At 43.4% G+C, this 14,545-nt stretch overlaps 1 protein-coding gene across 1 annotated transcript in view; it reads right to left on the reverse strand.

Moving 5' to 3' along the window:
* The window catches only part of gli1 (GLI family zinc finger 1), a 54,258-nt gene continuing 39,713 nt past the window's right edge, over positions 1 to 14,545 (reverse strand). The window contains exons 2-13 of the mRNA XM_030730411.1: positions 11,056 to 11,166; positions 8,692 to 8,924; positions 7,987 to 8,085; positions 7,689 to 7,887; positions 6,480 to 6,648; positions 6,170 to 6,277; positions 5,917 to 6,057; positions 5,006 to 5,155; positions 4,557 to 4,721; positions 4,240 to 4,482; positions 3,787 to 4,093; positions 1 to 3,588 (exon numbers count right to left, since the gene is read on the reverse strand). Of these exons, the coding sequence (XP_030586271.1) occupies positions 1,034 to 3,588; positions 3,787 to 4,093; positions 4,240 to 4,482; positions 4,557 to 4,721; positions 5,006 to 5,155; positions 5,917 to 6,057; positions 6,170 to 6,277; positions 6,480 to 6,648; positions 7,689 to 7,887; positions 7,987 to 8,085; positions 8,692 to 8,924; positions 11,056 to 11,126 (4,440 nt within the window). The 5' untranslated portion in view covers positions 11,127 to 11,166 and the 3' untranslated portion in view covers positions 1 to 1,033. The remainder of the gene's footprint in view (positions 3,589 to 3,786; positions 4,094 to 4,239; positions 4,483 to 4,556; positions 4,722 to 5,005; positions 5,156 to 5,916; positions 6,058 to 6,169; positions 6,278 to 6,479; positions 6,649 to 7,688; positions 7,888 to 7,986; positions 8,086 to 8,691; positions 8,925 to 11,055; positions 11,167 to 14,545) is intronic.

Genomic DNA, 14,545 nt, shown 5'->3' on the forward strand with positions numbered 1-14,545 from the left:
GCAGATACACGTCATGTTCGAGCTTTGCTCATTGTATGAACCTTAGTTATAAACACAAATGAAAAAAAATACATAGACAGCTGCTTTAAGGAAAAATTACAGTAAACATGTGGAGTGCAAACTCTCTGTCTGGAAAGGCAATTACAACATACATGTAATGTGAACACCAAAGATTCAAACACATCCTGAGTGTCTCTGCGTGGTCACATGCAGGGAGATCGTGTGCATGTGTGCGAATGTGTCTGCATCTGTGCATGTGTGGGAATACTGATATTGCTCTGGAAGAAATCCCTAGCAATGCAGATTAATATTTAGTCATACAAAAAAATTCTTTCACAATCACTAAAAGCATTTTTTTTTTCCTCTCAACTTTCCAATCATTTTACTATGACATCCGGCAGCATTAGCCTTCAGAAACCAAGCAATCTATTAAGACAGGGGATATTATCTAATGTCATATACATGGCACTGTATATAAACTTATTTACATGTATCCTTCTCTGCTCCATACATGACTGGAATGCCTCTTCAGAAAAAGTTCAGCATCATTCAGGCAAATAGCTCTGTGTCTAACAGATAGGCATAGAAAAATACCAAGTACCAAGTCAGCAGGAGAACAACACAGTGAGAGACGCTGATCAGGCACCTTTGGTTTTTAAGGTTTTTGGGTGGGGATTTGTAAAATTCTGGCCTGCGTGATGGGATCACAATAGTAGCATGGTCTCGACTAAAAATTTTCCAGATAAGTATCAAAAGATGCTCGCCAGCTCAGGATCCCAGTTTGAGAAAGTATGTAATATGCTGGGTTTACATATAAAGGCATACAGGTATAAAACAGCACAGATCATTATTCTGTTTTGTCTGTGTTTATCCAACTGAGCTTTCTTGTAATGTACAAGAGGAAAAAATCACAATAAGCAACAGAATTTATGTTTTCTGTTCTTAAACCCCAGGCTGGTTGCATTGAAACCTGGTAAAGGCCAGTGTGTGATTGTTAGCCTTAATTTCTGTTTAGCTGCCAAAGAGTTGTCTTCTAAGACAGTGTATTCAGGAATTTATTCTCCCCAGCCAGTGAGGTTAGCATGGATGTCATGTCACCCACAGCCATGTTAGACAGGCCAGCCCCTGCAGCCAAGTTGACAGAAGTCTGGGGTGTGGTGAGACGGGATGAGGCCTGGGAGGAAGATCCTGGCTGACCTTGGATGTGATTGTTGACGTCGCTGAATGATGAAGAATCTGCATCATCGATAATGGAAGTGAAGTCTATGCGAGCATTGTCCAGGTCCAAGTTTTCTAGGGCATCTGAAATGGGGCCAGACTCAGGATAGTTAGCCAAGGGGGTGGACTTTGTGCGTCCTGCTGGGTCCAGACTGGACCCCATACCATGCTGCTGGTTAAGACAAGGCCCGTTCTGGGATTCCATGTTTTTCTCCATACCGATGTTTATCTGACCGGAGTAGTATATGTTGTTGTTGTTGGAAGGAGAGAACATTTCATTTTGCGGATGCTGCGAATGCTGGACAGGGGGAAGTCGAACTCCTCGTCTGGGACTGGAAGTGGAGTGAACAGGGCTCAGATGCGGTGGGCTGCCGAGGTAGCCTCCTCCCACCTGTGACAGACTACTCTGGCGGCTAAGAGGTTTTCGGCCCTGAGGAGGTCTGGGGACCACCATTTCCTGGCTATAACATGAACCTTGGAGACCTGCCATCTGCTGGTCTTTAGGTGTTACTGAGCTTGGCACACGGCCGTGGGCCTGAGGACTCATGGCCAGGTTCTGGTTGGGATAAGGATAGGTCTGGGTGGAATAAAGGTTTTGGTTTTGGTGCTGTGGACTGTGCTGCATCATTGCTGTCTGACCACTCATATCCATATTGTCAGACAGCGGAGAAGGTTTTAATCCACTCTGCTGCTCTTGCTGCTGCTCCCACATGAGTGCTTGCTGGGACTGAACATAGTTTCTCACCATCATCTCCTTCACCTGCATCATTGGGGTTTCTGACCTCTGGCCATCAGCCAGCGCAGAGCCAGCGCAGCCCAGGCTCAATCCATCTCCACTGGGGAAAGTGTTTTGGTTTGGCCCTTGAAAGTCACACCTGGGGTTGTTAGAGTTCCTCATCATTACTTGGCCTGTTTGTTGTGGGTAACCCTGGGTTTGCTGCAGAAGCATTCGTTGCTGATGGAGCTTAGCACTTTGACAGGCATCTCCAGCTCCCATTCCAGGGTGGAACTGCTGCTCAGGCTTGATTATGAGTTTGTGGGTCCCGTCAGAACTGTTGTAGAGGCCTGTTTGATTGTTGAAGTGAGCCTGTGTCTGTTGAGGGTGCAAGCTAGTTTCTGAATACTGCATAGCTTGCTGATTTTGAAGAGTATGACCAGAAGTTTGGACCTGGCTGTGGGTGTCATTCCAGGGACCTCCAGAATCACCACCTTGGCCTACACTAGGGTAATGGGGGCCAGAGGGACTGAGCTGGCAATTGCTCATACTGTACTCAGTTTGTTGGAGAAGTGCATTTGACATGCCCTCTGAATGAACAGGTCTTGCCTGGCCCATTGGATTTACACCAGCGCTGGAAGTGACATCCCCTCCCTGGCTCTGGTATTGCCGCTGCATGTAACCCCTGTCAGGGCAGCTCAGAGCATCATGCCTCGGGGACAGCTGAGTTGAAATGGGGCCTCCATCTACTCCTCCAAGGGTGTGACTGTGTTGGTGATATCCCATGAAGTTTCTCTCTCCAGGTGGTATTATCATAGAACGATCCCTGGTATCAGCAGGGGTGTGATGGGGCTCCATACCTATAGCTTCCATCATTACATTCTCTGTAATGCTAGGAGGCCGGGGGGAATATATATGGCGGGTAAGACTGGTGTCAGAGCCACGGTGTTGCAGTGCATTCCTTCGGCCCATCATGGCTACATTATTAAGGCTATTGAAGCGCTTGGGAAGAGCTTGAGGATCAGCTGCAGCTCGTACTGGGTCACTGGCTCGCCTGTTGTTATTACCCGGAGCTTGGTGAGGGTAAATAACACCAGTACCATACTCTGTGTTGGCGCTATGCCTACGAGGACCACCTTGCTGAAGGAAAGGAGGCAAAGGCTGACCCTGGTACTCACTCAAAACACCCCCTCTTCTGCCAGGAGCAACTGACTGCTCCATATTGGGTAAAGGAGTAGGTGGTGGTCCGCCAGTGGCTGCAGCGTATTTGGCCTTTAGGCTGTACTGCTGAGCAGGTGTTAAATTAGGAAGACCTGGCAACCCTCCTCCAGGACACGGGGCTCCTCTGCGATTGGTCTCAGGAGAAAGAGGGTCTCCCCCAATCTGTTCTGGGCCTAGAAGGTGACATCCTCCCCCAACTGTTGCCCCCAGCTGTGAGCCATCACTAGAGCGTCGGCTGGACAGGTAAGGAGACACCATAGAGGAACGACGGCTGACAGTGTAGGCTGAGCTTAGACTGCTGGTGCCACTTCCTCTCCTGTCATTAGTAGAGCAAGCAACCGTTCCCCCTCCAAGCTCATGGCTGGACAGCTCCATAACACGTCGATTTGACAGAAGTGGAGAAGGTGCACACATTCCCATACTCTCCCCTGAACCTGAAAATAAACATCCAGGAGGAAATTGCTTAGAAATATTAAATTGTTACAAATTAAGATTTTTTTTTAAATGGTATTTTAATGTGTTCCAGTGAAAACATTACTGAACTGTTCATGTAATAAAAACATATATTTAAGATCAGCAGCAGTAGTTCTGTTTTTGCACATTGGTTTTACATCTTAAGTTGTTTAATGTACCAGGTATTGCAGGAAGCTTGTTGCTGGCACAGCGTCCAGGAGGAGTTGGTCTGCGGATTTGCTTCAATTTGTCAATCTTTAGGTTCTCCAGCCTCTTCAGAGCCTGTGCTGACATTCCCATTGTTCCCGGCTCCCCTCCGCCTCCGCCTCCTCCACCTGCAACTCCATCTTCCAATGCTGTGAGGTCCTCTAGACTGCCCGCTGCATTAGGGTTCATTTCCACACCGCTGTCATTGTTGTTGGTGCTCCCCAGTGGAGAACGTTCGCTACTGCAGGACGACTGACCACCAGGGCTTGGTTGGGATTTCTGAAAGATGTGAGAAACAAGAGTTCATTTTAGAATGGGCTAAAAAATTAACTAAAACTATGGAAGAGGTCCCTATTTTTTTCCACTGCACTGGAGTATTGTTATCTTATTCATTTGAATGATATAAGATAAACTCTATTCCTCACCAGAGAAGTCTCAGGAGCCAATAGTTTGCAGTCTTCTCTGCGTGTCTCCTCTTTGTCCAGCATCAGCTCAGAGTTGGGACCTCCAGTGTTCATAACTGAACCAGGGGGACGAGGGCCAGTGTCTCCACGATGCTTCTTGGTGATGTGAGCCTCAGGGCCATGTACTGTCTTTACATGTTTACGAAGAGAACTTGGATCTGTGTATCGCTTCGTACAACCAGGGATTTTACATACATAAGGTTTCTGTAAAAGAGACAAGCGTCTTAGCAATGTGCATTCATTGCTTTATTACTTTTCAGCAGTGAACACTGCAGTACCTCGTTAGAATGAGTTCGGTTCTGGTGTTTAGCCCGGTCTGAAGCATTGGAGAAGGCTTTGTTGCAGCCTTCATGTTCACACACATATGGTTTCTCCCCAGTGTGAGAGCGCAAGTGGGTCTTCAAATTCTCCAGGCGAGAATAGGCTTTATTACAGCCTTCAAACTAAAACAGCAAATATACATAGGTGTTTAATTAATGGTGTAACAACAGCTAAGTTGCAAAAAAAGAAAGGAATGATCAGAACCTTGGACAACAAGGCTATGGTCCTATACAAATACAACATTCGAGCTACGGTACAGTAAAGAAAGTCTAAAAAGAAAGAATTGCCAGTCACCACTGAAAATAGGAAACATGTCTTGGTGGAACCCAAAAGTACCTTGCAATTTTAGATATCTAGATAAGGATAGAGAAATAAGAACTAAGAGACAAAAGACTTGTGCACTCACGGTGCACTTGTGTGGCTTCTCTCCTGTGTGTCTGCGCATGTGAACCACCAGCATGTACTGGGCTTTGAAAGGCCTCTGTTCTCGAGAGCACTCCTGCCAGTGACACACAAACTCCTTCTTCTCTCCGTGGATGTGCTCGTTGTTGATGTGCTGTAAACAGATAAACAAAAAGACTCACTATTAGTGATAGTAGGCAGTATCATCTTTTGGCAAAACTTTTACAGGTGTTGAAGGTTTCTGTGTCCTTAACGGATTTGGCAGAGTTGAAGATGCTAAGATTTTCATTGGGAGAGACCAGGATGGACAGGATTAGAAATGAGTACGTCACTGAGCAGTTTGGAGATAAAGTAAGAGAGGAAAGGATGAGATGGTTTGGACATGTGCAGAGGAGGGGCAGTGGATACACTGAACAAAGGATGCTGAAGATGGAGCTGCCGAGCAGGAGGAAAAGAGGAAGATCACAGAGAATGTTCATGGATATGGTAAAGGAGGATATGAAGAAGTTTGCTAGAAGGATGTTAGGAATGGGGTGAGATGGAAGCAAATGACCCGATGGTGACCCCTAAATGGAGCAGCCAAAAGAAGAAGAGTCTTTCCTCTGAGTTTATTAAACATTTGCAACAGGTGGGTGTCTGCAATTAAGAAAGGCTACAGGCATATATGCACATGGCACCCTAGTGGTAACTTCATGAATTATTTCCTAATGAATAAATATCCCCGATATGGAGGGCACGATAGGTGAGGGTCTAACAGGCATCTCTATGGCATCTCTTCAGCTGGGCTATTTAAAGGATCAGTTCACCCAAATTACTGTTAAGTGACATCATATATAATACAAAGCTATCAAAAATCCTTTCTGAACCTCTCTTCAACTGGTACCTGAAAGCTGGCAGCCCTGTTTTTAGTCTTACATGAACTAGCTGGTCTTGTGTATCAAATTCCTTGTTGCAGCTCTCCCAGTGACAGTTGGTCTCATAGATTGCCTCTGGTTCAGGCTTCCCGTCCTCCTTGTCCAAATCATCTCGGCCATCCAGAAGGCCCAGGAGAGGGTCCTGCTGACACATATGTATGGAATTCAGCATCCACAGCTACAAAAACACAGTGAAAAACTGGAAAGCATTTCAGCATTTATTTCACTTTGACATACGGCCATCATTACTGTACCTGAGTGCCAGTGGAAGAAGGACTAGCTACGTCTCCCTCTGACCTCTCCTCCAGGCTCTTCACATTCATGCCATCGATCACACCTCCAAGCCCTGGCTCTGTCTTCAGCTGCAAAACAATATTCTCATAATAATAGCCTGTGTCTTTCTCTTGATTTATAACAACGCATTTATAAAATTCACATTCATTCTCACTATCATTTGTCCACCTGAGCTTTCTCTTCCCACCTTCCATCTATCATCTCCCAGCTGTCAGAAGCAGAGGGTTTGCTGGATTACTCTTTGTGAAGTGAATGAAAGAATTATCTTACATGTCCATGTTTGGGCGGCGCATGGAGACGAGGATTATGGGGAGGTAAACGGGAAGCTTGGCAGGGGCCTGGTGTGTGTCCACCTAGAGGTGTTCCCCCACCACCTCCGTACATAGAGCCTTGCTGTCTGGATTGGCAATTTATATTGCTGGAATAGCCCAGTGATGGACTGTGGAGCAAGAGACAAAAAACAAAAAATAAATAATTTGAGAACACAGACTGAGCAACTAATGAGATACTTGAATTAAATTCATAAAATCACCAGCTAGTTTGCTGAAAGATGATGGGGTTTGATTTTCAGTCTTATTGTATTTTTTTTGCCAATTCTTTTAAAAAAGAAAGAAAAGAAACACATGTCTTTGAACTTCATATAATTTGCTTTTCTTATTTGAAGCCACCCTGCTGAACCATGTGTCACCATCTGGAGCAGCTTAAGGGATGTCATCACATCACACTTGGTGATAAATATTGGAGTGGGGATATGACTAAATGAGAGGAGAGGGATTATCAACACAATTTAAGCATCAAAGCAAAACCTCAGCAAAACCAGGGAATGTGCAGCAGATTACTTTCAAATACCTCAAAGTGGACCTATTATGGTTTATTTATTTATCCATTTATCCATCTATTCATCCATCTTCGTCATGGGGCTATTTAAATATTTATTTGCAATGGTGGATGCTCATATTAAAGTTGACCAAAGTTTCAAATAATACGGTCAGCATATATGCAAGTAATCCCAGAAACCCTGAAGCAATTTAAAGCCAGACTGCTCTAAATGATGGGTTTTTTTCTTCTAAAGAATGATGTCAGTGGGAGAAGATATGCCTAATGTGATCATCTCAGGCACACTTTTGTGGCTGTGAGCACAGGAGTTGCTCCCAGGTGCTCTTTAAACTTCATTTATGAGGAGCAGCCAATCAGAAGAAAGACAAGTGCTAAAGAAGCTTGTTTCAGACTGAAGATGAATGGAAGGGCAGTACTAAGCCCCAGTGTAAGGTGAATAAGGATTATTTTGAACTGTGAATTATTCAAAGCCACTTTAGTAGGGTCAAAGAAAAAAAATGTGGAGCTGGAAATGAGCATAATAAGTCCACTTTAAATATTAAACCTCAAGTCTTTATCCATTGATGGAGGGCGTAAGGAGCATAACAGTAACTTTCAAATCAATTTCTGCTGATTAACATATAAAATCAAGTGATATCAGACCTCATTGCGCTCACAGAGAGATGGCCATAGGAGCTGGCACCATTGGGGTTACAGCGTGAGTTGACAAAGGCCACTAGGGAGTTGGGTGAGGTCCGGATGACCGTTTGCAGGTCTACACTGGCATCAGACAGAGGAGAGATGGACAGAGCTCTCTTTTTGCTCAACTTAAGCATGGAACGAGGTGTGGAGAACCTCGAGCCTGAAGAGGATGGAGGACAATTAGAGCAGGAGGGTTAAATTTCAGGATGCAAAATGTCTTTGATCCAAATTAAGACTCCTTGTGTGAGTGTCTCCTTACCATCTCCCGACCCAATCTGATCAGAGCCTGGTTGAACTTGGCAGAAATTGTGATGAGACATGATGGTGTTCTGGTTACAGTAGGGGGTGCTGTTGCCACCTGCAAAACAATACAGGCAGACAGACACTCTGAAACATGCTGCTCCACAGATCTAAATTAGAGACAGGATCTATGGGTTGCTGTAGCTCACGGAGTCATAAAGAAGAAAGCGTGCACATGTTCAAAATCTCAACAGCATATTAGGTTGACCTGTAGTCCTGTATATCTAAAAATGCTAACTATTTGAGCAAGAGGAGATATCTTGAGACTGGCTATATAGTGCTTTTAGGTATAATGTCAACAAGTCTTTTAAAATGTGTATTTTTCTGTAATGACACGTGTTCTTGTGGTTGTCTATTCTGGATCTTTTTCTTTTTAGACTTTTAGATGTAATAAGTAATAGGAAAATATTTTTTAAAAATACAGCAAAGTGAGTAACATGAGGTATAAATAGAAAAAAGGCACTGTAACACATCAGCAACAGCATTCATTACTATGGAGATTTTTATCTCCATAGTAAAGCCAGCCAACTGCTAGCTTTCAGTTTGTACATTGTTTTTTTTTTTTTGGTTGTTGTTGTTGTTGTTTCAGTCTCTCAGGTATCCTTAAGTCAAAATCAACAGCATCTGTGAGGTTAATGGGGATGTAAAAGATACTCTGACTCACCCTCAGTGGGCGGCATGCCCCTGTGGCCCATTATACCGTGGGGTGGTGCGGCTTGAGGGTGCCTCATATATTGATCCAAGCAGGGGCCAATCCCCTGTTCTGTTCCTGATCCATGAGTCATGCTGGAAGTCATGGGATTATACATAGCGTGGCAGTCTTGGGGTTGGCCGTGGAGGAGCGAAGCACGCAGCAAGGACACATCACTGTAGGGAGACTGATCTGATGGGACTATGCTGCGAACGTCAGAGAAAAGCAGTAAAAAAAAAAAAAAAAATGTAAATGAACACGTAAAATGGTCAATGCAAATACCCAGAAAGGGAACTGTGATAAGGAATATGATGGTTGTATATGATAATTATATCAGATAACTGCAAGAGTGGTTTTCTGAGTTATAAAACTGTTGAACATTCCCCTATAGCATTTCTATCCCTTTAAACCTGACGGAGATTATTTGGGCTCTAACATATGTAAACAGATTGTACATATATCTGATGTAAAGAAACTGTAATGGAAGGATTGAATACCTTAAATCTATTCAAACTCAAAAATCATAGAGGGCTGGATGTCATTTATAATCATGTTCATTAAATAAACTGAGTCATCTAAACCAAAACAAATAAATAAATGAAAGCAGGATGAAGGGATAAGATTATGCTTATTGGAAAGTGTTTATATATCAAGTCTGTAACCAAAAGCATTCATTTCTGCCTGGAAAAAAGAAGTGCCTGAAGAGTTGAACTACAAAAAACACCCCAAAAATCTGCTTTCAGCTGTTGTGATGTCTAAATCTAACCACTAGATGGTACACAGCCCTTATTTTGGTCTACACTGTGGAAACTTACTCATCTGGGTTTTCCCCTACTAAGCGAGAAACATGAAGCTTCATTGGAACTTTCCAGTCTTCATGAATTTCAATGGATTCTCTGACATTTCTTTACTCTCACTGGGTAGTTCAGAATTGGTCTCTCCTGTTCTTTTCCTCCTTTTCTCCATCCCTCTCCCTCTAAAAAGGGACAGACTGCATCTCTCTACCTTCTCCTAAGTCGCCCTTTCAGTTCTTTAATTCTTTTACCACAACGTGTATTCCACACAGGAGCTTAATCTGTCCTCTCTAATCCACTCTGCTGGTTCCCCCCAAATTTACCTCCCTCCCATTCTTACTTTTTTCCCATTCACCCCTTCTGTTGTACTTTTCTGTTTCTCTCGCTCTCTTTCTGTCTTTTCTGTCGCTTTCTATCTTCCATTCTTCCCCCTCCTCCTGCTCCTCTGTTTTTCTCTGTCTTGCCCAGCCACCTTTCTCTCCAACTCTCTCTGCTTCTCCCTCACTCTGGGTAACCTGAGTGGGGCGCGAGGCAGTCATGCAGAGCGCAGCGGGGCCTGGTCAGCCTGTAATTAGCAGCTGTCAGAGAGAGGCCGAGTCCACCCGCAACCTGGGTGGCATGAGAGAAGGGAGGGAGGGAGGGAGGAAAAGGAGAGACGCTGGATAGAGGAGGCGTGAGGGGCTGAGTTAGCACTGTGTACGCGACAATTGCAGAAATATCTGAACTTCTGTGCCCCGGGAATATCTGTGTGATTAAAATAGGAACAATTTCTAAGCTGCTAAAATAACAATCATCTCTGCTTTCTAGGAGAGTTGCTGTGATTTCTTGTTAATAAAAAAAAAAGGAAAAGTCAGATGACAAGATCTCTCAGATTTGGCTGCTCTGTGGCAAGATTAGAAAAAGAAACACACAACTTTTAAAGAAACAGCTCTCATTATTTGAGATGAGAAAATTGGGCCATTCTTTGCATAAAAACTGGCAAGAAATGAGACGATCTAGTCTACAAGTCTAGTCCGCAGAACAAAAAAATACACCTACAAACTTTACTTATTGTGGTTTTTGGGGGGAGTTACATCCTGGAGTCACAAAAGCTTAATCAACACCCACACCTGACAACCCTGTGCCACGGGTAGGAGAAGTTGCAGATCAGTGCTGAGCAGATATTCTAGCTCAGTTTGGCCAGACATTTTTAAATTGTAGATAAACTAGTATCAGAATGTAAATAAACTGATAAATTACAGAACAGAAATATTAAAGCTGTTTTTGAAGTAAGCCAGTAACATTAGTTTATCTTCCAGGCTGTAGCACATACCTTCCATTCGGCATTGTGTGTGCATGTCGTGTGTGTGTGTGTGTGTGTGTGTGTGTGTGTGTGTGTGTGTGTGTGTGTGTGTGTGTGTGTGTGTGTGTGTAATAATAATGATGGCGATTACATTGTTATCAGATTTGCTGAAAATGTCGAGCTATTCTTTTAAGCTGCTTTCACATAAAATAGCTGCGAAGCAACGAGCGAGGACGTGGTGCACGCCAGCTGCCGTCTTACCCTCTGGAGGGCTGGCTGGGTGAGGTCTCATAGTAATACAGCCCCTGGTGTGGCTGCATGTCCACTGGCATTGGAGCTCTGAGACCTAATGCTCCCCCTTACACCCTGGACCTGACACACAGAGAGAGGGAGAGACGAGGACACGGTTAGGATGAAGGGAAGTAAAGCCAAACAAATCCAGCTCGACCAAACAAAACTGAACTCCACCAGAAAGAAAATCCAAATATACAAGAACAATTGTGGTTGAGTGAAAAAGAAAAAAAAGAAAGAACACGTAGGATGTTAATAACAGGCCAAACCAAACTAAGCAAAACAGTTTGTGGACAAAATAAGCTTTCTGAAAAGCTTGAGTCATACTTATTTTAAACAGTCTGGGTTTAAAACACCAAATCCACTGCTTAAGTAAAAGTTGCACATTGAAGTGAAATGTTCTTAAGCAGCAAATGTAGAAGAACTCACGGCAATCTTAATTTCATAGCTACAGCTACTTGAGTACAAAGTTTGACCTCAACATTTAATAACAGGGCTTGTGTGATTAAAATGATGGGAAAAGAGGACTATTTTGACAGTGAGACATGAGAAATTATAAGGAATGGAAGCAACATCCATTACAGTTATGCTGACACAAAATGTAACTTGCACTTCATTTTTTTTCTTGCGTTGACCCTGAAAATCTAAGGTTTTTGACATTTTACTCAGAGAACTCTTAAAAATCTTTCTATCATGTTAAACAGCTGACAAGCCATGCTTGCTTACTGCTTTGAAAAAGCCATGGTGCGCACAGTTATACTGGGTGAAGCCACAGCCATACAAAGATGGAAATAAAACCTACCTGCCATTCTGAGAAATTAAAGGTGTCACACCACAATTTTATCATAAATAGAGATTCCAACTAGTTAGCCCTCCTTATATCAACTGTATAAAACACAGTCCATTATGAAATATTTTACTGTCTGGTCATGTGATGGTTCGATGTGGCTAAACAGATTAGGCAAAAGCTGGCGACACAAACAGCAGAGTTGGCTGTAATCTCCTTTCTCTAAACACTCTCGTACATGGGAAACACCACTGACAGACCTTGCACAGTAGCGATGTGCATGAAAAGGCATGCAGAAGTAGAAAATCTGGGCTTTGCCTTAAAAAGCTTAAAGGACACAAGTTTAGTGATGTTAGCAAGACAAACAGAGAAAAATGAAAGTGGAACAAAGTAGCCTTTTGTATGAGCCTCATATTGAGAGGGTATCATTCAGCAAGAGTATATGGGTAAGGTAATTCTAGCTGAGAGCGCTCAGGAGACAAGCACCTGCTCATTACATCCAGCCACATCAGTGCAGGTACTAACAGCTGGGACTGTAGGTTCTTACATGTTTACAAAGGTAATTAGTATACTCACATCTGAGCTACAACAAATGGAGAAAGGCCAAAAAAAAAAAAAAAAAAAAAAATCAACTCTTATGCATCTGTCCATAGGTGTGTGTGTTTTTATTTGTATGTGCTCTGTGACAATAAAAACACTAATCTGGCTTTGGGTGCTGTGTCCAAATAGCACACTGCTTGGGTTAGTGTGACAAGTGTTCATACCCAAACTGGGGGTGCTCCTGTCCTCTGCAGATCAAAGCTCTTTGGTTTCAGTGTAACAGGTTGCGTGGCCTGTTATGCAGTAGCACAAGTGCTAAAAGGGCAGTAGGGACCTATTTAAGCCCACAAACCACCAGGGGGTGGGGATCTGGTTTGCAAAGTTAGCAATTGGGGACTCTAGGGGCAATTGCATATATTCAGCACAGGCTTTGGATGGCTGTATGATAATTAGCCGGAAGTGCTAAATAGAGATCTCGCCGAGCACCTCAGCTGTCCAGAACTCATAAATACCAAGAAGGGGGTCCCCCAAACAGCCTGACACACACATACACACGCGCGTGCTCACACACAAATGGACACACCTGTCAGTCTCGCCAGAGGGATGCAGAATAATCCAGTGACTGCCAAGCCTTCAGAGAATGGGTGTCACAGTGCGTATGGGTACACTGAAGCAGTTCACGCTATAAGCCAGTAGCAGGTGTGTATTAGAAAAGTGTTTTGGAGAGTGTAAGTGTGCACATGTGTGTTCTGGCAAATGTGTTTAACATGATAAATTGCGGTAGATCTCAGCATTAGACAACCTGCACATGTGCAACCTGGAATTTGTTGAAAAATATGCTTGCAAATGTTTGTCCAGGGAGTAATACAGCGAGTTCAGTGTACACACACTGAACTGTCTTGTGCAATTAATTTCCATGGCACATAGTTCACTCTGGTGTTTAGAAAATGTCTGAGAAACCCTGTCTCATATAAGTTAGGTTTCCCTACAACATACACAAACAGTGCATGTGTTACAAACAGCAGGCACTGGAAACTGCAGCCTCCAAAATGACCGTATAGTTGAATGAACACCTCCACAAACCAGTTTCATCATAAACTGTTTGGTGTAATTTTGATGAAGGAGGAATTCTTAGAAGGATCCTGCATTAGACTACTTATGTTTCCAGTATTTTTCTCTACCTGGTGATGGCTTTCATCTGTTAAAGTCATGTGAACCTTTACAGTCAGCATCACAGAATGAAATACACGCACACACAGTATATGCATATCATACATGGATTTCACGATGATTTCATATGTACGGTGCTGACACAGGTGTTTCGCTATTTCAGGTCAGTATTTTGTGAGAAACTCTGAAGGATTTTTCTACCCAGTGTAATTTTGTGGTGCTGGGTTTGAGAGGGATAGGGCAGCAGCATATTAAAAACCCCAAGGCCATAAATCAAACGGCTAACTAAACAAATCTGCTCTACTGCGGCACAGCGAGCTGGGCAGGAACCAGGGAGCTGAGGATGAGGACAGGATGTCCAGCCACTTTCTACACCCAAAACCTCCACATTCAAACATTCAAGGTTCACTAACTCTGGAGGTTACATTTATGACCGAGTCAGATGCTCATAACTACTCATTAAAATGAAAAGATATCAGTCTTCTATGTAAATGATTCTGTCTTCTGTATCTGCTCAATAATGCCTTCTTTTTTTTCGGGAGCATTTGCGAGTTGCAAAGATCTTGTCCTTTCCTTACAGAGTCCTCATATTCATGAGCAGACATCTGTTTACAGAGATTATTTCCTGCCTGACTAAACCAGATCGAGGATAGTCAGAGATCCAGTTCACTGAGTTGATGACCGAGAATGGCAGCTGGGAGTTGCTTGCTGACTGACTGGGAACCGTGACGGAGCAAACCGGACTTCTCCAACTGAACTGTAGTTGAGCAAAAGGAGGTGAGATTAATAAAAGACAGGAAAGGGGGCCTAAAAGCCCTGAAGATGTGGTTAAATCGTCATTTAAAAAAATGCATTTTGTATTTACACTGGTTATCTTCGTCTAATATTAAAATCTGTTTGACAGTCTGAATCATCCCATTTTGAAAAAAAGAGAGGCTTTTTAAACTTGCTTCTGCTCTAGTG

This window comes from Archocentrus centrarchus, chromosome 5, assembly GCF_007364275.1.
Source record: "Archocentrus centrarchus isolate MPI-CPG fArcCen1 chromosome 5, fArcCen1, whole genome shotgun sequence".
Classification (NCBI taxonomy): Eukaryota; Metazoa; Chordata; class Actinopteri; order Cichliformes; family Cichlidae; genus Archocentrus; species Archocentrus centrarchus.